We start from the raw sequence: 26,452 nt of genomic DNA on the forward strand, positions 1-26,452 counted from the left end.
AAAATATCCGTGACCCGATACATGGGGGGGGGGTAATTTTCGGATAGATGAAAAGACATGCTCACTGATGGTACTGGCTTTGAGGCCGACGATATCCACATTGCATTAACAGTTATTGTACGCATTTTACTTACGGTGGGGGGGGGTAGACTTGTACTTTGAGGAATAGGGAGGGGGGAGTTATCCTTTGACCTCCCCCCCTGTAGATCTGATACTTTTCTGCTTGCGAAACCCTATTCAGCGGCAGGAAAAGGGGTCTTGATACCCACTTCCTTTATAGGGAGATCGACCAGTGTGGTAGAAATCAAATCATTTCTCAAAGCGGAGAAAACATTCGATCAATGGAAAAGTAGGGCATGTTGTGAAATCCAGAACTAAAGAAAGGACTTTCATTGACAAATTCGGACTGCAAGTAGGGCATGTTGTGAAATCCAGAACTAAAGAAAGGACTTTCATTGACAAATTCGGACTGCAAGTAGGGCATGTTGCATGTTGTGAAATCTAGAACTAAAGAAAGGACTTTCATTGACAAATTCGGACTGCACATAATACAATTACGTAATACTCACGTGTAGGGGCTATTATGTTTCATTGATAAACACACCTTTCCGCACGCACATACCGTGCGCAAAATTCCCGCACATATTTCTCCGAGCAACAAAAAGGGGTTGCAAACAACTTCTGTGGAGAATTCCACTGCACTCCGCACGGATCGCAGACGGCAAAGGAAAGCATTTGCATGCATTTTAAATACGTCGGTGCTACTGCAGTTAACAAAAACTGATAGGCCAGGGGAATCGAAAATGCTAAATGTTATATGGACCCTAATTTGTGCTGGAAATCACTAAAGATTATGGTATAGTTTTACCTCGCGACAACTACCAAATGTATTTCAGCATAGGTAAGTTTGCAAAGCAAAGTAATGTTTTTTTAATTGATCACGATTTGACCTCGGATGTATTATTGATATGGGGGAGTTCAGCTGCTCTCCTTTTTTCACAATAGATTTATACAAACATCGGGTGATGTACATGTATTAACGTACAATTCAGGAAATGTGTGTACAATGAATGGTTAATGCTAACGACTTATTGCTTATAATGTTAGCGTAAATGCACCGGTGGGGGAAGGGATTTAAACTCCTTTGCATTTTGAAGCCAACCCCAAAATTGTATTCAATGTATAGTGCACTTTTTTGCTTGTCAAATTTCTCGGTACCAAATGACCTTATTTTTATTTTGTCGTTTGTAGTGAAGCCCTTTTTGGGGGAGCTTAATTGTCAAATCGACTGGAATAAACTCCCCGCAGACATAGTTAACTCTGAAAACTTAGTTTCACGGACGATATATATATATATATATATATACACAAAGATTTACTGTAGAGGAAATTAGTACGTATCATCAATTACTTTACGAAATATTATATATATTTGTCGTTAAGTTTTGGATTTGTCTCGTAAAGTAATTGATGATACTTATTTTATCTACAGTAAATCTTTGTATTTCTATTTTATATTCTATGATTCTTCGCGGATATTGTTTTTTTAAGCGAAAGCCATGTCGCAATCGCTTGTTTAATTTTTTCCCCCTGAAGCCGACCTGATTCATTGTCTTTATCGTTGTTCTTTCTCTTCTCTAAGTTTGACAACGAAATTGAAGAGCCATATTCATTGCTCATAAATATTTAATGGCCTATTTCATTTGATCTCGCGGCGAGTGACTTTATTTCCTTCGGTCAAGTCCATTCGGGATGTATGACTTGACGAGGTTAAATGTAGGATTCCCGATAAGTTTTGTCCAGTCATTTGAACAAGAAAAAGAAAGTAGGGCGGAAAGTCATCTCGCAAGTTCAGCCGACCATTTACAAACAAACGCATGCTGGTACAACATCTAATTCCCAAACACAATGCCATAGCCAATTATTTTTGACTTTCAAAGCTATAATTACGAGAATAACCTCCCACAACGGTCAATTAAATCTACTTCGATTTGAATTCTCTTGATTGAACATAAATAGGTGTGCAACCTACATTCTCTCGCCGAGGTTAAGTGATGTGTGGAAACACCTGGTGTTCTATGACATTTCGACTGAACATTAAACTATTTTAGAAAATTGAGTCCTTGAGAGCATTCATGGAAGGACTTGTCAGACGTTTTATCCAACAAGTCCTGTTTTATCGGACAGTCACCTTCGTAAAACTGCTTCTAACCCAATCTGAATCAAGGAAAGTTGTCAGATCTGAAAACTTGTCGGATGAAAATTTTGATGTAACACTTTCCTGGTATAAATATAAGACCATGCCATATTCGAGGTCGTGTGGACGGTTTATTTCCAATGGTCTAATGCCAATTCGTCCAATTATCAACTCGTCTGTTATTATTTGGTCTAACATCAAATCGTCTACTATTCACTTGATCTAAATGCCATATTGCCCAGTTGCCATTTCGTCTAATAACCAGTTGGTCCACTGAAAGCCATGTAGTTGGTAAATCATTATTGGACAAAGTGTTAATTAGGCGAAATGAATGAAAAGAAAATGGGTATTAGACCAACTGGTTATGAGACGAAATGGTCATAGACGAACTGGTGATTCGACGAATTGATTATTGGACCAAATGGTCGTTAGACGAACTGTTTATGGACGGAATGGCATTAGGATAAATGAAGGTAGGCCATGTGATGAGTGAACCGTACGAGTAGGCAATACTTATGATACATCGACAGTTTATCGTATGGACTCTTCACCTAACATGCCTAATTTGCGTCTGAAGTTTTAACGATAATTTATTAAAAACGTCGCAAACGGGCATAAAGTTCGTTACGTTTATAAGGTTCCCTACGTTCACATCACTCATTTCAACATTTCAAAAACATACAATAATTCTGTTAATATACAGGCACACTGTAGTGTATAACCTTTCACACACAAAACGCCCACGTACACACCCATACGCAACGTGCGTCTACTCCCACACACACACCCACACACACGGGCATTTTCTCATACCTAGCATTGCACAAACGACTCGAAACGGTTATGGCAGTGCAAAGTGCCCCTATATATTTTTTCAAGTCAATGAAAATAATGATCCTTTTTCTTTTCATGAGAATGCCCGAGTATTCGTCCGCTAATAATTCGTTCTTTTTTTCAACAGTCATGACAGTGCTCTTTCTCTTCTACCAATTCATTTCCCTCTTTGAAATATTTTCCCTTCAAAAAACACCCTGGCTTGAAGTTTTGCCGTACGATTTTGTCCATGATTGTAGTACTTATCCTCATGCCGTTCAATGATGCCCAGTTAACCTATATGCGTACTACCTCACTGTTACATCTTTTTATTGATGGTCCAAATCTATGATATAGAATATTTTCTCTTCTTTTTTTAGGAGGGGGTGCGTTTCAGTGTCAAAAACCTCAATTATAACGTATCAAAAGTATTTTAGGTGATAGAAAGGCATTCATGCACATATTTTATCTCTCCTTTGGTGTTTTTAATTGCATGTTTAAAATGTCAGCATATACCTTTAAGACATTTCAAAGTATATACAGAGGTCTTTTTTGTTTCTAAAGATTGTTTCAATGGAGCATGATTTCACCAATTTACCAAATTGTACCGTGGGCCTATAACATGTATAACGTTTTGTGAAACATGCTCTCTCCCATCTCTAAAATAGAATACAATTATGCCCGTGATGACCCTACTTAATTTTTTAGTTAGTGCTTAATAATATTTGCATTATTTCAAACACAATATGCCTTTATCACCGTATCATTTACCTGGGACATTAATCTGTTAGCTTTGCTTTCCAGGTGCCTACGTGTTCAAAGGTTAGGGTCGTTTTCCTTGTCATTCGATTCGAATGTCCAGAACTCATTTCAATCTAAATAACACAACGTAGACAATGAACTCATTATACTAACGCAGACCAAAGAAAGATAACTCTAAAGTTTAAACTTATCTGAGGGATGTTTAAATTTTAAAATTGGCAATAAATCTAATGAAAAAATCACAATTATTCATTAATCAATCACCTCAGCACACATGATCCAAAAACAAAGTTGCGAGCGAGCGAACACTTACTTTTAAGCATGAAAATCTTATTTTGTAATAGATTCTGACATTGTTTAAAAATGATATCATTGTCACCTTTTTTCCGTTTTGCTTTCTTTGTTCTATTTTTCTTAGTCGTAGAAGGGGGGGGGGGTCCAGTGCCCCAACCCCATTTGTATACGCCACTGAATTACATATCTGAACCATGGTCCGTTGTAGAACGATGCAGACCTTTGGACAATTGTCGTTTGACCATAATGCATTCGAACTTTTGGTTCGAAATTGTTTAGTTTTAAGGTAGCAGCCCTTCATGAGCTTAAATATGTTTTTTTCTTTAAATCAGGCCTATCAATTCCCCATACATTCAGATGCAGGAGGGGGGGGGGGCGAAAACTGATATTTTTAAATCAATTTTCATGTTGATACTCTCATGCCACTTGAGTACACATTTTGTTTTCTCTCCACATGAATTAGCGAAGTAATAATGTTCACGACTATAACATGACGATGGTTACGTCATATTTCTCCTTGATATGATTTTCCATTTCAACTTATGATATACAGTGCGCCTGCACAATTGTTTCCAGCTGCTTTTTATCGGATTTACAACTTGTATAATTTGGCATAAAAAGGGATAGGAAGGGCCACACGTACCCCGAACTTCCATTGTACGTTAGTGCCCCCCCCCCCCTTGGGCTCAAACCTTCTGATTTCACAACGCATAGAAAGTGTTAAGCTTATAGATGAAAATGGGTCAATACCATAGTAGCTTTGAAACGTAATGGACTAAATGGTTTAAATAAAGAAGACAATTAATCCTGTCTTGACTTTGGATATAAAGAACTTAACGAAAGTGACATATAAATCATGAAAAGAGTGCATTGACTTTCAATGACAGACTATGGGGCATTGATTGATCCGACGGTATGATCTTTAATATCGATCGATTGGTCACACAATCGCGCGCGGGATCGTATTGATTTTAGGCGCGAATGGCGATGCCACTATCTCGCCTGAAGATTGCGTGGAAATCGTATATGTGTTTTATTGATTGGCCTGATTTTAGCCTTGGCGGCGCAAATTCCTTGTGCACACGCTGATATACTGTAATTATTTACCGGTAACGTTTACGTGATACATATAATTAAGCATTATGGTCACGTCCTTGCTTGGAATTATGGAGAGAGATTTGGCGACACAGCCTGCGTAATGACACTTCATTACCATAATTGCGTCGTAAACTATCGCTTTTCTTGTGGAATAATGCCACTAAATGCTAAGCAATTTAAATATATATAACAGGGATGTTACAAATACTGTAATTTACCATCAATTGCAAATTACAGTTTTAATTTCACAAATGATTAACTAAAAAGGAAATTTATTTAGATTTGTTGATACCAGAAACGGACCAGCTGTCAATAGACTTATTGCAAATATGAATTGAGTTTCAAGAGTTGATTTGGGGACCTGAAATTTGCAGGCAATTGATTGCAACAAGATAAGTTGATTGAGTGATCATGAACGACAGTGCCCTGTGAAAGGAATGGCGAGACAGAGCACCAAAAAATTGAATCCTTTCAGAAACCTATTTTGATAATACATTGTTTCGAACCGACCTGATCACCACTCGTTCAGGCCTCAAGACACCAAAGTTGCATAATTATGAAACTACAAATCTAGTAACGATGCCAGAAAACTATTTTGGCCCATTCGACGATTATTTCGATTTCTAGTCGCAGCTCTTTAATTGAATTAATCATTAATATAATAATCATAACGGTAATCAAAATATTTTAACACGAACCTACCAAGTACATGATTTATCTTATGTCGCATATAGACAAATCTTTATATAACTACTTCAATGAATTGCTCACGTCCGGGAATGAATATTCTTTTATTTCGATACATTCTCTTGAAAATGTCATAAAATATTACAATGACATATATTCTTTGATTTCATAGCAATTACCATGATTACTTTTACTAATACAATGTAAAAAGAATCAACTATTATCTGGGATAGGCTTTAAGACAATACATGCTGCATTGGACAAATTGTTTTATTAGTTTGTTCTTGTGATTGACCTTATCATCAGGTCGGTGGATCGATAATATCGACGAGTGGTATCGGAAATATAGTTTGTCATCCGTGCAATGCACCTGGCGCCTTTTTACAAAGTAGCAGGAAACACACTGGCTTTTCCGTGACTTGTTAGTGACGATGTGAATACTTTGTTCGATGATCGATCGAACTATTATCAACGCAAACTAGATCATGATGAATATGATTTTTGATATATCAAATGAGCATGCATAAGGGTGGCCAAAGGTTTGTCTGAGAACGGCAAAACGTAACGTATGTAGGCCCAGACCACTAGATTCTAAGTGTTGTAGTTTGAGGTGTCAATGAAAGAAATGCCCGTAAATTTGAATTTCCTATTTATTAAGAAGGCAAATTAGTTTTTGCCATCCTACTGGTATATAAATAGTGTCTCCAATATTTTTTTATGTTGTTTTGCCTTTAAACACATTAATAATTAGAATTATGCAAAATATAGTTCGTTAATATTTAGACAACCTGCGATAGCTCAGTCGGTAGAGCTTGGACTTCGGATTCCGGTGACCCGGGTTCGATTTCCATTTGGTGTGCTAGTGCCCTTTGGTATGGCATCTATCCTCATTAGGTCCCTCGGATAAGAATTTAAACCGTCGGTCATGTGGTTGCTTGCTTACAAGGATTCATGCTTTCTTAGCAATCAGGTAAAAATAAACACAATTTCACAGAATTCCACAAAGTTCCTCATGGAAGAAACTAGTGTTTTACACAATTAAAATGTTAGGCAACATACTATCCACCATGTCCACTATGTTAGGTGAGGTATAATAATGTTCTTGGGAATTGTTTTTCCAATTGAGCAAATTCATTACCCAATTATTAGATTTTATTACCCAATTTTGACAGATGTTAAGCATTAGTTGTGTGGACAGTATGTTGCCCAGGGTTGGTTAAAAGTTTGGCATTTTTTGCCCGACTATTTCAAGAGTGCACCACGTTCTTACAAAAGAGGAATAAGGATGGGGGGAGGGGGAGGAGAGACAGGTAGACGAGCGGAAGAGGAAATGAAATGGAAAAGGTGGCCTCTGCACACGTGCAGTTTGTCCTTCTATTTTCTTCAGTTTTACAATAAAAGCTTTATATTATTTCCCCAAAGAGAGTATGCCAGACACAATTGGGACAGTGCAGTAAATATATTGCTTGATGATCCAATGCTGACTTATATGACTTACCACGTTCACGCAGGTGTTATGACCAGGTGTGTTTCATTTTTTAACCTTATGTTGTTTAAACGAATGATTATTTGCACCCAGATAACGACACAAGTGTGAAATTGTTCTACGTGCTTTTATTTCTCGTCTTCAAGTGGCGAACTCCGAGGCAATTATTGAGATAAGACATTTTGATTTTGGACCAGCAAACAATAAATGGGGTCGTTTGTAATTGATAATTGTGATAACCGTCGAGTTTTGTATGCGCTTCCCCTTATAGGTCTTGTTTGTGTAGTAATAATTCGAATTTATTCACGTACGGCAAATGATACAATGAATAAAATAATACAAATAAAACAGATGACATCTTATATATTTTGTATTATAGATGTTGTTCTTTGCATGTATAAACTTTTTTTCATTGTTTATCAAATTAATGCATGCGGCTTTTTATCACGAAATGTTTTATTGAAAAGCTAATTATTCGATTTGTTCTATTTAGTTCATCTGATCAAATAATAAAATCCAATTAAAATGAACATGATAACATTTGCATGCACCTGTTAAGAGAGTTATTCAATTTTAATATTCAAACTCTTTTGTTACAGTATAAGAACGCATATTTACATATATTTTTGAAATATGATATCAAATTACTATAAATCGGTACATCATTTGAATGAAGCACAAGCCCAGTGGATGCTGCTATTACTGAACCCTAACAAAACGTTATTATTCACAATCATTCTGTGAATGCATTCTTCGTTGCAATCATTTTATTGAGGGGAACTAACCAAAATAAAAGAAAATCTGATTAAATGTCTAGTGACGGGTAGTTATCAGCCTAAAGGCCGAACAAATATTAACAAGAATTTGTAAAGGTTTCTCTATGCGGCGTATGAACTGGGTGAAAAAGGTAAATTGACCAATTCGTCTGGAGGTATTCAAAACTTTGTTTGATTTGTTCTTTGTGATAAGAACGGCTCTGAGCAAAAGCTGTAGCCAGGAATCTAGCATTTAAAGGTTCACTGATGAGAACAACGTCAAATTTACCAAGATGATATTCTGCATGAAAATGGACTTTGGTATATCAAACAACAAGAATTAAAATAAAAACATTTAGCCCAATTCCATCCAGACCAAGTCGATTTTACAACAAATATTATTTTCGAGAATTTGTATCGGCCGAGTTCATGTTTCTAGCAAACGCCATTGACAGATGTTGTCTTGACATGGACAGCAATTATTACGCAAATAATATGGTTCGTTAATAACAAACATCAATATAAGACAACATAGGGAATAACACGTGATCCCATGAAAGACATCCTAGTCCAATTATGACCAAAGTCCTCCAGATAAGGATCATTGTCAGCTCAAACATGTCTGGATGACTGGACTTCATATTGGTATCGTTCATGTGATGAATCTACATTTATTGTGTTCTGAATTCTGTCATTCATATAGGTTTATGCATATCGGGACCATCAGGTTATAGAAGAGAATGGGTTAAGTTTACCATGTTATGTGAATGCTTCATGTAGTCCCCAGTGACAGATAAAACCAATTTCCAGGATACAACTGACTTTATTGTGACATCAGAAAGGACCAACACAATGTCATCAGCCATTGCTCAGCGAAATACTCCGCAATTAAATACTCAACCATGAGGATAGATCATCCCTTTAGGAATTAATGTTTGTGATGAGGGCGTCACTTTTTTTACACTTGCAAAGGTAATCTTTTCTCTCATTTGAAAGATAATCACTTTCCTACAACCTTAAATGAATTGATCCACTTGTATATTTGTGATTTAAGGCTTCCTTCAATGTTAATTCAGAAATATTTGTTCCACTTTACATCACGTCAACTTTGTTTACCCCTTGTTGAAAGGCAGTATTCTTGGACGCAAATAGGCATGGCTTCTGAAACATTGGACCTTCATATCTTAACCTTGTTTTTTAAACGGCCTTTTTTTTATTATGTGCATGTAAATTATGGCTTCTCATTTGAACAATAAACGGATTCCAGAAAGAAGCATCAATCCATTCATAAATATAATTATAGGTGGCCAAAATAATACCCTTCAATTGCATGCAAGCATGGTTTAAAAAGGAGCATTTGGCATTCCAAATTCTTTAATCATTTGGTAATTTTCCCTCTAAATTGGCGTGGATTTAGTATAAATCAAGATCGACTGTGGTTAAGGACCGATCGAATTCTGGATTTGATTGGAATCCTAAAGATTTACTTTTGAAATACATGTATCAAAAGGCTTGCATTGAAATCATTCGAGTATGAAAATAAGACATTTGAAAATGTATGTCGGTTTGGGAGCTGGTGATGTTTTTTTTGCAGACGCGTACCAATCATATATGATTATTACGTCTGGATCAACAGTAAACGTCATCATCCATTTCTGACAGGGGCAAAATAGAAATGAGGGAAAAGAAACTTTCCAAAAAGTTTCGAGAGGACGAAGAAAGCCCAAATGCAAAACAAAAGACACGACCGTTTCAACAACAGCAACAACAGAAATCTGATATGGTGATAGATTTTGACATACTGTATATTTCACGCTTCCCCCTTTTCTCCTTGTTTTCCTTGGTCGTGATTTTTTTTTTTTTTTGGGGGGGGGTGGCCCCAAGCCCCTCTCCTCCATCAGTGACACCCTCTGAAAGACGTGAATGAGCAACTACTTGTCGTGCCATATAGTCGGGTTCCGAACCCAGGACTTTCATGTGTAATGTCAGGTGCTGTAGTCCACTCGGCCAAGACCCTTTGAATCATTGAAGCTAATGCACCTCGTTCGTTTACCATGTAGATCAATTGTTCAGAATTCTCATTGTTATAGCGCCTTAAAGTGATTGTTTAACATTGGTGTGACTTTTAAAAAATCTGAGCAAGAAGGTCACACTTGTCACTTGTGTCTGTGATATGTTCCGAAAAATCAAGCCTAGAAAAAATTGCGTTCGAAAATGATTATTTAGTGCTTGAAAAATTGAAATTTAAAGTGACCGGAAATACCATCTTAATTTCATCCCATACACTTATGTGTACTATTTAGGCGTCTATAAGACGCCTATTACCAAAATAGGGGTTTGCCTTGTAGTTTTAGCTTTTCATTCTCAATAATGGTTGTTTTCAGGGTTTATTAGTTCTAATACATGCACTTGTACACATGTTTCATCTTGGTTTGAGAATTTTTTAAATCGGCTGCTCACAAAGTTAAACAATACCTTTAAATTCGTTGAATTCTTGGTTCCATGACGTATGCTCCGGTGACAATTGCTCCACTGCAAATTCCACACATGACCAACTTCAACTCTGGATTTATCACTATACCCTAGCCTAAACCTAACATAAACCCTTTTGCAACCATAACCTATATGAATAAGGTCAGGAGCAATGATCGCCGGAGCAAATGTCGTGTCGCCGAATCCTTAGATGTTCGTGAGGGTGTGCGCTAATATAGACATGATAATAATAATATAGGATATTTATATTGCGCACATATCCACCTTGTTAGGTGCTCAAGGCGCTCCTATATTACCCGGCTAAGCTCGGCGTTCATAGCGCACACAGCTTCTTAAGGAATCACTTCCTACCGGTACCCATTTACCTCACCTGGGTCGAGTGCAGCACATCGTGGATCAGTTTCTTGCTGAAGGAAATTACGCCATGGCTGGGATTCGAACCCACGACCCTCTGTTTCAAAGTCCGAAGACTATTCACTGGGCCACAACGCTCCACTTAGCACTTTGATAGGGGATTCACTACTCTATTGTAATGAAAGTCATCATTCGCATGAGCTCAGAAAAAAAAATCAGCCCATTGTCGTGATTGCTACCTGTATAATCTTATCTCATCACATGTTTGGCCTCATCCCGTCTTTGTGGATTTTTGACGCGTTCACACCTTTCCAATCGGATGCAATAAGATATAATTGTTACCTGTAGGAACATTTTACGTCTAGGTTAATCAGTCATAATGGCTGACCTTATAGACGACAGATATTACTCTGGGACCTTTTTTAATCAAAGTGGAGACAATGGCAGAGTGGGGATTCGAACTCACAACCTTACGATTATGAGTCCAATGCTCTAACCACAGGACCACACGACCCATGTTTTTCTATTAAAAGAACGACATGATACTTAACAAAAATATTGACTAGAACCACACATCCTCAGCCTGAAATTTAAAAACAGGATCATTGGTAGTTTAGCACTTTGATACAGTCGAGTGAATTTGTAATTATTATTTTCTATCCGAACACGTAAAGCGATATTTTTTTAAAAATTCAATTGTGAAATGTTTGGGTATGTTTAAATGGAAGAAATTAAGGTGATTCTTAAAATACGAGCAAAAAATAAGAAATGTCTGTTTTTTATAGCATGGACTGGGTAGAAGAGAAAGGCAACCAATAAAATAATTCAGATTATTTACAATTATAATTATTTCAGATATGTTATAATGTACTAATTAATAATGTTAGTATTAATCTTGAGTGGTTTGAGATATCTCCTTTCTATTCTTAGTCTATCCTAAGGAATATAATCCCGTTTTGTTGTCTCTTCACCTTGTAGCAGGATTGTAATGACGGTGTTTACCGATTGAATAATCAGTCGGATAAACGGAAGGTCGCTTCGCTCACTCATGGGAAACGTTAGCTTAAATTGATCGAAACTCAATTCGTTATTGATTGGTTTGAAATCCCCAGTGCATTATTCACGGCTTTGATAAAATGTTTTCAAGGATCCAGAGAGACTTCATACATTGTAGGTGCTTCAGCAAGTGAAATTAGTTCATTTGATTGCCAGTTAAAATATTGTTATTGAAGGCCTTTGATGAGACCATAATGATCCGGTGTTCAATCATAACAAGATTCCACGATGTTTGTAACATCAAGGAGCTTCCAACACTTTGTAACACCCACTATTCTAATATTCTCGGGGTTAAAGCGGAACTGCATCCTGACAATAAAGTTAATTGTAAAAAGAGCAGAAACATAACTATGGGTGAAAGTTTGAACAAATCCTTCACATTTGTTTAAGTTATAAAAATCGTATTTTCTTATTTATGACGTCGCATGGGAGCAGCTTTCCATATATCACGAGTTAAAATAATCAAGGAAATGTCACTATCTAACCCCCCCCCCAAAAAAAAAAGAAAATTGGTGATATTGTACCTTTAGCATATCAATAGAATAATTATTTCACACCCGTTCCTGGAGGAAGAATATTTGTGGAAATCATGAACCATTGAAACATTGAAATTAATGCAATCATGGGGTAGGTGATCGTACATAACGACACAAATGAAAAAAAAACTTCACATTTTTATTTGATAACTTCTTTAATTATTTATCGGATTTTCCTCAAAACTTTCATAATTAATTTTCTTTTCATTTTATTTTTTCACAACAAACTACTACCCGCCTTGGTTATTTTTCCCTTTAAGAGAGCACATTCGAATTTAATTTTCTTGCAGGGTATTAACTGAAAGTTTGGTTCAACAATGTGACAGTGAAATTTAATTAATTCTGATTCTCAGGACAACCTTAAAACCGCCAGACCAGATGATTTCCCATGGGACATTGCGAACCGGAAATAATGCGTGACATACCCAGATTCATCTTATAAAATAGAGTTTGGCCAATCTAGTTCGAGTATATGAGTATTGGATCCTGCCAAGGGATGTTTGTTGATACCGAACTAAATTGTGACACATGAGGAAAGATACGAATGTTTTTTTTATGACCACCCCCCCCCCCAAAAAAAAAAATAATGATTCCTGTTCTATGCATTTCGATTACGACATTGTGATTAAACAACACACGATACTTAAACGGAATACTGTTATTTTTGGCCTTTTCCTTCTTGACCTAGAAACGGGAAATGTATGTAAATTTGATCACACCTATTGGAACCCCGGGGGGGGGGCACTCGAACCAAAAAGTGGTAGGGGCGTCCCACGGGCGAGACGAAAAACTGGGGCCTTGAAGCGGGTTTATTGTAAAAAGGAGGGTCCTCGGAACGACCTCCGGAACTACAAATATTTGTGAAAACGGGGGTCCTTGGAACGGATCGCCAGCGTATACGTGTGAGTGCGTATGCATCCCTATGGAACGGGTATGCGTGCATGATGCAGCTAGCGCGGCCTCCGCCGGGTGCGCTCGCGCAGAGGCGATGGTCGGACAGCGCTCTGCGGCCGCTTTTCACCAAAATTGCAGCTCATTGTAGCAGATCAATGCGACCGGAACGGCGTAACGAAAAATATACGAAGCTTCGGAGCGGATTTCTTCTTTTTTTCTCGATAAGAAGAAAATGCTATGCTTTGGAGCGGCTTTCTTTGTTCCTTTCTCAATAAGACAAAAATGCTATGCCTTGGAACGAAAATTTGAGTGTGAAAATGGGGGTCCCTTCCGCGGCACATACCCAGTATGCATTATATTCTGAGTGCCCCCCCCCTCCCTCTAGAACTCCCTCCCTTCTTCACTCCGTGAAATTGAAAACATTTAACATGTTTAACTCTTCGAGTTGTCTCTCAAAACTCACTCTTATATCAGTAGATGGGTAGTAATTAGCTTAATAGGATGGGCTGCGCCTAAATGTTTTTTAACAGAAATATGGCGCAATATGAATGCTGTGGATCATCATCATAAACATTTCTTTATTACCACAAAAATTAACAAAATTGTCGGTTCACGTTGCCATCATTAATTCAAGAAAAAAGACTTGCATGGGTGGTCATCAGCTGACGGGGAAAATGAATCAAACTTGAAAACGTTTAATCGAGACGGCATGTGCATTACCAACAAAAATACATTTTTTTTCTTGTCTGTGGGTTTAAACTTGATATCAGTGAGCTGACAGCCTTTGGTGTGGCCGTCATCGTGGTTGGTCGTTGCTCGGTCTTGGTTCACTGATGTTGGCCCGAAAGATGCCAATGACCGCTATTCATCTATTTAGACAACACGCTACTAATTATTATTCCTTCATAGGCTTATTATATTCAATAGAAATTAAATTTGATGAATTATTCTTCATTTCAAGATGTTTTTCTTTTTTTCTCGGTAGGGGGTCTACGACCCGGAATATTTTGAACTTGGCTACCCCAACACTGACAAAGTCCCCATAAAACACCGAAAGGACCAATTAGTGTTAGTCCCACAAAGTTATCATTGATTTTATATGAATTTATTTCTATTTATTACGTCGATTAACGGGTCGGGGCCCGGCCTCTGGGATATCTCCCTGATATGACCGGAACTTAAAAGTAATGTTGATAATGCGCGGCCTGTGCCCTAGTTTCAAGTTTAGTGTAAAGATACTATAGTTGTACACACCATGTGCCTACTGTAGAAGGTCCATGGGCACACCAAGTTTTAAGGCATAATAACTGATAAAACGGACTAATAACCCCATCTACGAGCATTCACATCTATCAAAGGGATTATTATACTGTTCGGGGGAGGGGTGGATGGTAGCACGTGATCTGAAGTGCTTAATGCGCGTGACGTTATGATCTCATAGCGCCCTCCCTCAGAGGTTATACGAATACGCGTACACGGAGTTGTCAGAGATGCGCCAGCAACGCATGCAAGGCAGCATGTTCAGCCTCTGAGATGGCGGCGCGATGGCGTCAATGTACAAGTTCTATTCATTTTATGAGGAATGTTCCTGTATATTTTGTTCTTAAAATCACTTTACTACTTATGATTTGTGAAGAAAAAAAATATTTGGAGGAGTAAGCTGTCGATCGAGTGATTTCAAGAACATTTTTGTTTGTTTCTTATTTTTTCTCTTTAGAATTGAATTTTTTTAAGGTCAAAGAAGTGCCTATCAACATGCAACAGTTACTTTTGCTTTCAAGTTTTTTAGATAAAGGCTTTCCTCGTCAGGACATGTTTTATCATACATTCCATTATTTTTGTTTATCAGACATCTTTGTTTCTATTCATAAACATGTTTACCTTGTTGAAATGATTTTTTTTCTTAATTATTAAAATAACTGGACGGAAATTGAGAGAACAAACATCTCTCCTACAGTACTCCTTCAATTTCTAATATCGAGGAAGTGCATGTATGAAACCACTAGTTTTTGTTTTCATGCATATTATCGTTCCTTTTTCCTTTGTTAGTTTATGCATATCAGCGTGTGTTCTAGTGAGCGATGTTGAAACATGAAACTATTTACCTGTTGTATTCCTTGAGATAACTGGATTATTAACTATTTTTAACACGCTTAAGTGAAAACAATGGATCGCTTTTCTTGACCACTATTTGATAAATACATGTATAGACTATATATCTGAAATCTAATCTGCATGAGGCTATTTCAAGCTTTAGGTTCATTATCGAAATACCGAAATATCAGAGTTACCGTATGAAAAAAAAACATTTAAAATACTTTCCTTCTTCTATTTGTAAAGTAAAGATGTGATAGAGGTCACCCTCTAACATTGGCCAGTTCGTATTTCAGTCATTGGGTCTCCTTCACGCTATCCAACCACCTTCCCGATACAACTTGCATCACGAAACATGCTCAAAATCATGAACGAAGTATAGCCTCGAGAATGGGTATTTGTATTGATTCCTTCCGACAACACTTTCGATTTTAGTTGATTTCTCGCCCCACAGTCATGACCTCTGATATTTTCTGTATATATTTTCCGGGGGCCGCCCTAAAACGAAGAAGCCCCCGAATTACCTGAATAACGAGGGTCAGTGGTTCCCCCTCATTGACGATTTCAATAGAGAAAGGTAAACATGGTTACTGACTGGCCGATATACTGCCTTGGAAGATGTGTCACTTTGCCATGGCAGAAATGGCCTCATGTCACGTACGATGATGTCTACACCTAATAAGTTGAGGTCTTTTATATTTTCCTCAATGACATCACTTTCCGGAGGGGTAATACATACCAGGGGGGTGTTTCACAAAGATTTAAGTATGAATTTGATTAGAGTCGCACTTAAATGTCTAGTTGCGCGTAGTATAAAAGGCATGACAGCATTGGTCAGATCATGCCAAGAGGACGCGCACTACTGCGTATTGATCAATAAGATTGCGCGTTGCATATCATGTACGCGTCGAAATTTAAGTCATACTTAAATCTTTGTGAAACACCCCCCAGATTTCATTGAATGATCGAGAGGAAAAGGATATCGTGGGTTAAAAGTATTGTAATATGCTAATAAATCGCCCCCGACCTGTCAGATATTGCATCATTAAAAGGGAAGTTCACCCTGACAAAAAGTTTTTTGTAAAAATAACGGGGAAAAAAATAATAAAATATGTAAAAGGTTTGAGGAAAATTCATCAAATAATTAAAAAGTTACTAGAATTTCGATTTGTGACGTCATATGCGAGCAGCATTCATACATAGTGAATGGTAAGAAATCAAAGAAATGTCATTTTCACAGAAAACTTGAAAATGGTTTTCACTGTACCTTTTGTATATAAACAGACAAATCATTTCACACCCGATCACGGATAGAAAATAAAATTAAGTCATCAGGAACCATACACAATTTGAAATTTATATTACATAACACATGGGGCAGGGTCACAAATCCAAACTTTGAGCTCTAATAACTTTCTTACTTTTTAACGGATTTTCCTCTAACCTTCACCAATATTTTTTACTAACTTTTCTGCTATTTTTATAACAAAGTTTTCTTCAGGGTGAACGTCCCCTTTAATCATCACGACTAGACTCTATCGTAATAATCAGTTTCATCACCTTTACACCCACGACCGAAGCGCCAAAACCAACACCACGATACTGTCTTAATCGTCATCATAATCATCATCAGCATCATCATCATCATCATCATGATCATCACCATCATCTGCATCATCGTCAACACCATCATCATCACCATCATCATCATCGTTATCATCACCATGAACATCCTCATCGTCGTAATCATCCTCCTCCTTATCATAAATATCCTCATCATCCCCATCGTCGTCATCGTCATCATCATGATCATCACCACCATCATCATTATCCTCATCATCACCATAACCACCACCACCATCATCATTGTCACGACTGCCCTTATTATATTTCCTAAGCTGACCGAAACCTAATATACCCCTTAAACGAAAATAATCTGCTGTATATGATTCTATGTGCAATGTCAGATACACTTGTATGGTGAAGACTAAAGAGTATATTTCCTCTTCGGAATTTCCTGATGAATTCGGGTTCATTTACACGTGTACTCAACACGGTCGCATTGTATTTTCAAACCGTCTCAAAGACTGTATTTCCAGTTGGTCTAATGCCAATTCGTCTAATTGCCAACTCCTCTATTATTTGGTCTACCATAAGTTCGTCCACTATACACATAGCCTAATTGCCATTTGGTCCACTAATCATTTCGTCTAATAAATAGTTGGTCCAATAGCCGTTAAGTTCAACATTTGTTCTAATTGGACTTGGTGTTAATTGGGCAAAATCAATGAAAAGAAAATAGGTATTAGACCAAATGATTATTTAAAGAAAATCAAGCGCAAGTCCCAAATGCATGCTGTTGATTGGTTTAAAATCAAGTTGCGCATGATTTTTCGTGTTGCGATTGATTGCAACTCTTTCTGCAACGGGACCCTGGTGATTGGACGAAGTAATTTTAGATGAAATGTTGATGGACGGCCGACGGAATGGCATTGGAATAAATGAAAGAAAACTATGTGATGAGTGGACGAGTTGGCAGTAGAATAATTGACAGTTTGCCTCTCAATCCAAGCTGATACCGATGTGTTTTTTTTATATTCCCTTATCTAAAGTCACCAGTGTTTGGTCGCCGGAAGTACACGATCTCCGTTTTCACAAAAGCATTTGAAAAGTGCACTAAAAATAGCCAATAACATGCACGAACGCAGAATGCCAACATAAAATTATGTGAAAAGGTGTTTTTAAAATTCCCCAAATAGATAAATAAATGAATGAATAGATGAATCAATCAATCCATTCATCCGTACGTACATATATACACATACGTGTATACCCTAACATTATTGAATAGATAATAACATGACAAATAGAAATGAAATTAAATAAATTTATGATTTAATGAAATGGTGAAAATATAAAGGTGAATAAACCAAATGAAATGAGGTAGTAATAATATCAATAATAATCGTAATGATGATAATCAAATGAAATGAATTTGAACAAATTTTACAGAATGGCTGAAGAAGGCGTCTATATCGAAAAAATGTCATCATTTTTCTCTAATAATCCAAGTAATTATAGAAATGTGCCAATATTTCCTCACTACTAGAGAAAGCATGACTGATGTTGGGAAAACAGAGTACATGTAAGTGAGTGAGTGAGGCCTCAGTTTTACATTTATCTTGTCTTGTTGATCTAAACGTCAACGATAATACCAGAAACTTATGTCTTTTCGAAGTAAACAAATTGTTACCTTCACCCTTTTATAGCTTTGATTGTCGCTTTTTTGGCTTTTAATCTATTTTTATCTTTCACATGGATCCGCTGCTTATTGTTTTACCAAATGTCTCGTGACTTTGGTCATGCACTCTTTGAAAGAAAAAAGAAAATGACATTGAGCAATGATGAATGTATTGTTGAAATTGAGAGTTTTTCAATACGATGACGGATGGTCTTTATATATATATATATATATATATATATATATGTATATATTTCACAACACGATCGCGTTATCATTTTTGGTTTTGTGATTGTCTTTTATCCATTTCGTCCACCCCCCCCCCCCCCACTTCGTAGTATGATTCCAAGTAGTACGTGCATGCATGGGCCGTAAGCATGGTAACCGAAAGTTACATCGAAGTATGGACATTGAATGACAAGAAATTATCTATAATTGATTAATTATTTATAAATGCTGTTGCAACTTCAGCTGTTTTTTAAGAATAAAAATCCACGGTGACGAGAATCGCGCCTTCGTGGACGTTCACCCTTTCATATATTCAAAATAACAGTACATGTAATACAATCTTCCTGTATGTTAACATTGTAAACCAAAGTTGGCCTATTTTTTAAGCAAATACTCATGCATCACGAATGAGGACTCTAATACTTCACGTTCAATAATATATATAAACTTTTTCATATATTTTATGTATATGTATTTATAGCAAACTCACCCAGGCCTGCGTTAAAACCTGAATAATTTATGATGTTCCGTTCAAATACTATTGCTTTAATGTATTTTCCGCACTATTTGAAATATATAATCATGATGATTATCCTCTTAAAATATAGTAATAATCATAACTATTAACAACAATCTGTTCTTAGATAAACACCAAAGCAGTATTCAATAGAGTCTCCATGAGTTTGAAAGGAGCATAATTATCTAAAATGGACAGACAGAACACCAGGTTCATATTTGTTTACTGCTCATGGGCAGCAATAGTCAAAAATCGATTTTACTTGAAAAAAACACCTGTAGAAAACCCGAGTAGAAGATCATATTTCATCGATGGACTATAACTTATAATTACTCTCTGGGATTTCAGCATTCGATCAATAATAATTCATTTGTAAGAAGTACAAAGAAAAATGATGATACTGTATTTTTTCAGGCAATGTATATGATCCGCTTGGGTTCATAGAGATATCATTTTGTAAACCAACCGCCTGAGGGGGAAAAGAAAATTTTCGAAATTCCCTCACGTGGGGTATTGTTGAGAGCAACAAACCATTGATTTGTCTAGCTAACAAAACGTTAAGCGAAGGGTCTTTTTGGTATTCAATGCGGGCTCATGATATAAATGGTGGGGTTGAAAAAATATAAGGTTATTAAACTGGGATGATTATTCCCCTATACGCATTTAGCCTTGTGACGAAGTAGATCGATCGTCATTCAAATTTAACATTAAAAAAATATACGTAATAATGAACTCTACTTGGAGGTACCTAGCTTTCCCTCTTTGGTGCACCTGATCTAAACCAGGTGGGCAAATTGAGATTCGAGCCCTGTATGGTCACATCTTTCTAATGTTAAAGGTCTGTCCCATACCGAAATAATCAATGAAAGATGTCTGAAGAATCACAATTACACACGCACCCCGCCCCCACACACACCCGTCCACACACTCTTGATTTCTTTCGATGCAATGATTTTTAAGTTGTCACTTTCTACTTTTTTAAACAAATCAATATCTTTTTTATTGACAGTTATTAATCTACCCAATAAATTTTCATCTTTTATTCTTATAATACATGGAAGGTTATCTTCAGAGGAAGAGTTTTAAAGTCAATATACCGTGTTTATAAGACGAGACATAAATGAAAGAAAATGCAACAGTTGACCTTCGTTTCATTTTTTTAAATCTTTAACCTTTTCTACACCGTTGCACCAGTCATGACTGTGTATATTAATCTTCGGGGAATCAAATACAGGTGTACAGACTCAAATTTGAGCAATAATCATATTGCTTAGAAAACATAATGCACACCTTTTCTGTACTTAGGACAAGATTGTTTGTCTTCTATTTATCGGGACATTTTTGTTTGGAGGTCGTTGGTTATCTTCGAATAAGAAAAATACCCATTCGACTTTGTACTTCAGCCCGTCGATGAGAAGTGTATTGCTTTTTTTTCATGTAGCTGTGGTATTGTCTAAGAATTCACGACAGTCTAGGTCAGTCGCTAAATTTTGACACGGAATAGAGCCAGGTTTTTTTAATGAAAACATAAATTAATGATTTGTTTTGTTCAATTTTTAGTTAAATGTTAAGGTGTATTCACGATCTTGACTTTCTTTTGTTTTAATGAAGTCTCATCCAGGTCTGATTTAAATGTTAGGAGAACTTAGTGCCATTTAATGCAACCCAAACCATTTGTCAAATTGATGACGATGTATCGATTTATCATCTACACCATATTAAGTAAGTTTACATTACTTCAGATCTAAAATAATAGCAATAAAAATTGCAATTTTTTTTAAACAGTCAATATTATTTTGATAATTTTGTTACAAGTTGAATAGTTTGCGTTGCGTTTTATCTCTCAACTCAAACTAATTTCATCTGTGGAGTCCCTCAAGGAGCTATACTGTGACCAAAACTCTTTAGACACTTTGTCAGCTAAAATAAAGTATTGGTGGCTAAAAATCAAATTGGGAATTCGTGAGACGAGAAAGAATAGGAAGTTCAAACCAGAATCTACAAATAAGAGTCACATTGACCGGAGTGGTGTCCTGTTTGTTATTGTTGTATAATAGCAGATTTCATGATTCATAGTGAAATTTCAGATCTGAATACGTCAACCGTCATCATGGTCATAAAGCAGTTTGAAAACGGAAATACAGGCTTTTACAATAAGAAAGAAAACAATTTCTGTACATGGAAATCGATTGTAAAAAAAAAATGAATAACCAATATAAAAATAAATCAAACATTCAAATCTTTGTTGCTGCTCTAAGAATGGACCTATATGGTTTGATACACTAGATTATTGTGTCATAAAATACATTTTCTCTTATCAACAGGAATTATATAAGCCATATTGATACAGATACAACGTTATTTCCCTCTTTGATTCCTGTATAGAGATCATGTTTTGATTGTTATTGAGCCAGTTCAAATATCAAAACAGAACCAAATTCCTGTCTTTTGGTTGTGAACGCTCACACAAAATACTGCCAAGTTGCATATTTCTTTATGTTTGTTCACGGTTTTGTTCAGGAGTTCAGGGAACCGGAAAGACAGAAACATGGGGAAAGAAAGTATAATTTTGTTTTGAGCTACAGACTGTTAAGTTCTGGAATTAGCCTCGTATCAGGAAAAGCATGTTTTTTTAGGGAGTATATATATATGTATAGTACGTCCTATGTAGGCGTTAATATTATGTAGAACAATATCTCGTGAAATATAGCGGTAGCATGTAGCCTGAATAAACTACTCAGAGAAGTTTGTGATTGCCCTTTCTTCATATTCTACTGCCTACCATCAACTTTTTCCGGCGACCAAGTGACCGCATGTAGAATTAATATCAGTATTCTTCTATTCATAAATTTTTTTTTTTCATACCCCTCCCCCTGGAGGCCTTTGTTCTGTGAGTGTCTGACCCAACCAGCAAGCAGGTCAACCTGCCAACAAATGTCCCATTCGCGTCACAATGTAAATCCAGCGAAATCGCCAGCTAACAAGGTGGCAGAGTTCAAAGTTCTGAAGAGACACACTGTAATTATGAATTCCGGTTGGGAAAGGGGGACCACAATTGTATACAGGGGTTGAGTGGGGGTACAGGAGAGTGCAGGGCACAATCATGACAAAGAGGGGGAGGGGGGGGGGAGTATGAGAGATACTGAGGGAAAATGAGAGGCAGACAAAGTATGAAGAATAGCAATATCGTAGATAGAACTGGAGAGGGGTAAGGGAGAGAGAATGGAAAAAAGGAAGATTGGAGTGGATTAACAGCAATTGAGAAAGCATACATGCAGTACTGCGTACATGCATCATTTGCGTGTGCGTGCAGCACACGGAAAATTTGTCAGCCGTGTGCGTGTGCGTTTATGAGGGAGTGTGTTTTCAAGGGCGCCTCAGAGCGAAGTTTCCTCAATCCGCATTGTGTCAATTCAACTTTTGTTCTCACGCGGTGAAGTCATGCTGTGCTCGTTCTCTCTCAGACTTTTGTACAACTTGTCATTTTCACGCTGCACTTCATGTTCTTGCACCATGATGGCTTGAAATCCGAACTGACTCGATGTTTTATATTTTGTTTCTCCCATTTCCAGCTAGACCGTATCCTATATGAACAGTGAGGACGGGAGGCAGCCTGTGATAGTCAGAATGGGGGACACAGCGGCGGGAACTGTAGCCTCGAGTGTGAGCCTGACTTATGCCGCAGTGGGCGAGGCGGGGAACGGCAGCACGACTGGGTACACAAATCTCAGCGGATTTGACCTGAACTCCACAGCACCAGCCCCACTCGAACCCCCATATACCCTCAGTCTCGCCGCTACCATCGGACTTGGGATCGTCTTTGGAATCATAATTCTCACCACTCTTATTGGAAACATTTTAGTGTGTTTATCACCCCTTGTGTGTCACAGACTACGTACAGCGACCTATACTTTTCTTGTTTCTCTCGCCATAGCGGATTTATTGCTTGGAATAACCGTACTACCCTTTAGTGCTTATAATACTTTGAAACCCATGCAATGGATCTTTACGCCCATCTATTGTAACATTTATGTGTCCTGCGATGTTATGTTTTGTACGTCTTCCATACTCCATTTGCTTGTAATAAGTTTAGACCCCCAGGTAGCCATCACGCGCCCTTATGCCTATCAGCGCAATATGAACAGAAAGAAAGCATATGCAGCGTTGGCTGTTGTGTGGACCATCTCATTACTAATTTCCTTTCTGCCATTACATCTGGGATGGAACACCGAAGACGGTAAAGTCCAAAATTATGAGAACCCCAGAATATGTGGACTAGACAGCAACAGATACTACGCCTTATTTGATGGCATCGTCTTATTTTTTATTCCACTCATTGTGATGTCCCTGGTGTATATTCGCTTGGTCTACATCGCCAATAGACAGGCACGTGCAATCCAAAAACTCATGATCAGCAGCAAAAACGAGACCAGCGAGGAGCGCGCCAACCGCAGACGATCGGTCGATGAACACCGCGCGCTCAAGATTATCGCGATAGTGATGGGGGCGTTTGTCGTCTGCTGGGTACCGTACTTTACACAGTTTACGTTCAGAGACGTGGGACAGTGGAATATTGATCCAGTGCTATTTGAAGTGCTTCTCTGGTTGGGCTACCTTAATAGTCTCATAAACCCTGTGGTCTATGCCTGCATGAATCGGGAATTCCGACGCGCTTTCAAGCGGCTCCTGTCATGTATGCGCTGGAACCCGCCCGACGATACTATGGACTCGCGATACTACACCACGCAGTACTCAAGTCGTAGTGATCGCAGAAGCGTGGGATCGGGCTCCAAAAATGGAGTTGTCCGATATAGTGCCTCGAATCACCAGACGACAGGGAATGGTTCTAATAACTACACACTTCAGCTGCCCATTAAAAAGAACGGGATTTACATGAAGCTATTCAGGTCTTCCAGCCGGGACAGTGGTACACGACCCCAGCCCACATGACATAAGGAGACACGTGTGTAGTTTAGGTGGTAATTATTTAGTTTTTCAATAAACTCGCTTACAATTATTATGGCTGCTAGAGTTGGTAATTCTTACGAATTAAGCATGGTAGAAATCAATCCTATGGTGGTGTTTTACCAGAAGCAGCTTGTCCTATTATTTAAAGAGGGTAAACCCTGACGAACAATGATATTTTGTTTGATGCTGATGTGTTGTAATGCAATGTAATTTCCGGCCTGGTACGATAAGGGGATCAAATCTGTCATCGGAGGTATGCACATTTTTATAAGTTAATGGAAAGGCAAATATTCATCATGATCATGATATGATTATTGTTAATTGTTACCATTGCTGTATATTGGGAAACACCAACAAGTTGGGGGTCAATTGCTCTTGATAATTTTGCCATGACAATTTGCAATATTCCTGATAACAGCAGAAATAAAATAGAATGTGTGTTAAATTTGCGAAACAAGACAGCGAACTGGAGTTTAACTGCCACAATTCTTTTGAGCGGGAAAGCGTGAGATGACCGGGAAATTTCCGGAACGGAATTGAAGATCATTCATTTCCTTTCAGTTTTACTAATTGTGTAATGTTATAGAGCTCATGTGTGCCTATGAAGTGATTAGCTGAAAAGGATATCAGTGGAACCAGTTGGCTTTTCTCCTTTTTTTCTTCCATTGATTTAGAATTAAATGAATCTGAATAAATTTTTGCTAAAACTATCTTAATGTGAAATTCGTAGCATCTGTGTCGAAATGCTATAATTTCAAAACATGTTTCTTTAAAAATTGGCACCCATTTCGAATGCCGAACGCGAGCTTCCCTTTTAGATTTTGTCGACATGGCGGTAAGATCGTATTAGAAAATGCTTACCATGCTTATAGAGCGAATTGTATTCCTAACATGCCTAATGTAATTGGATAATTTTGTACCGCAAAGTTCTGATTGTGCTCCAAAACATATTTGTGTCGTTGATAAGAAAATATATTTGCCATTACTGTAAAGGAAGTTGACAAATATTTAAATATGGTATATACAGCTTCACATAAATTGTGTTAACTAAGCTTCCATTGAAAGATAAATACCTAAGCATTCATGTTATATGCACAAAAGATCTTGTACAAAGGGTATACTATGAAATTTCATTTCATTCTCACGTTTTCGGTTTAGCAAAATAGCAATTATCATTTAAACATGTTTGAACATGATGTTTTTTCTTCTCGTCATTTTCGCTTAAAATACTGTGCTTTGAGAAACAAATAATATATATGAATTATTTTATTATTTAAGATGAAAGATTAACAAGGTTTATTTAATGCGTTTCTCTGTGTCTCCTGTTGAGTAGGCCTATGCTTTTGCTATCCATGGAAAAGAATCATTGTACTACTGTTGAAATGAAGAAAAAACCCGGGTTTTTCTTGCCTATCCCTACAAATTTTGAGTGCAGTCAAGTACAACATGCATGCGTTCTGGAGGTTATTTGTGAAATAAGATTTAAGTAGGAGTTTACCCACACAGCCCCGCCCCTCAAGTTCAGATCTTATATTTACTGATATTGCGGTTATAATTCGTACTATCTCCGTCAACTGTCGACCGTCCGTTTGCTTTCTTTATTTTTGCTTTGCCATCACCAAGTTTAAATCATTTTTAATTTCATTCTCAAAACAACTTAACTTGTACTCAGAATTCTACCTCTATTTCAAATTGCTCATTTTCATAGTTATCTAGTAGTGTTTTCATAAACATAATGGAAGAAATTGCACGTATGCTTTCTTCTAAGAGCAAGAAGGAAACTATTCAGACATTGGAGATATTTGTCCGAATCATGTTTGTGACGATCAATTACTATTTAACGTAGCACAGGTCAAGGTAGAAGTCGATTTTTTTTCATCGTAAGGACATTTGTAACTTCCGTCAACCCTGTTTTCAACATTTATCGGTGATTGATTCTCTATCTGACAAATTCAAAGAGAGCAACAGTTGTGTTCTAC

The 26,452-nt window shown here is 37.3% G+C and overlaps 1 protein-coding gene across 3 annotated transcripts; it reads left to right on the forward strand.

The window, feature by feature from the left end:
• The first annotated feature begins 720 nt into the window (after window positions 1-720).
• LOC121429470 (histamine H2 receptor-like) lies at window positions 721-26,452 on the forward strand. 3 transcript variants are annotated; one of them, XM_041626489.1, is made up of 3 exons: window positions 721-901; window positions 8,796-9,064; window positions 23,078-26,452. In XM_041626489.1, exon 3 carries the CDS (start codon window positions 23,094-23,096, stop codon window positions 24,453-24,455), a length of 1,362 nt encoding a protein of 453 aa, XP_041482423.1. In that variant the 5' UTR covers window positions 721-901; window positions 8,796-9,064; window positions 23,078-23,093; the 3' UTR covers window positions 24,456-26,452. The 3 variants fall into 3 exon arrangements, with proteins under 3 accessions (XP_041482423.1, XP_041482424.1, XP_041482422.1); XM_041626490.1 differs by lacking the exon at window positions 8,796-9,064 and having other exon boundaries at window positions 23,082-26,452; XM_041626488.1 differs by lacking the exon at window positions 8,796-9,064 and having other exon boundaries at window positions 723-901.

This window comes from Lytechinus variegatus, chromosome 16, assembly GCF_018143015.1.
Source record: "Lytechinus variegatus isolate NC3 chromosome 16, Lvar_3.0, whole genome shotgun sequence".
Classification (NCBI taxonomy): Eukaryota; Metazoa; Echinodermata; class Echinoidea; order Temnopleuroida; family Toxopneustidae; genus Lytechinus; species Lytechinus variegatus.

Excerpts from the sequence above, each read along its gene's own strand:
- LOC121429470 (XM_041626489.1), top strand. The coding sequence starts at position 23,094 with ATGAACAGTGAGGACGGGAGGCAGCCTGTGATAGTCAGAATGGGGGAC.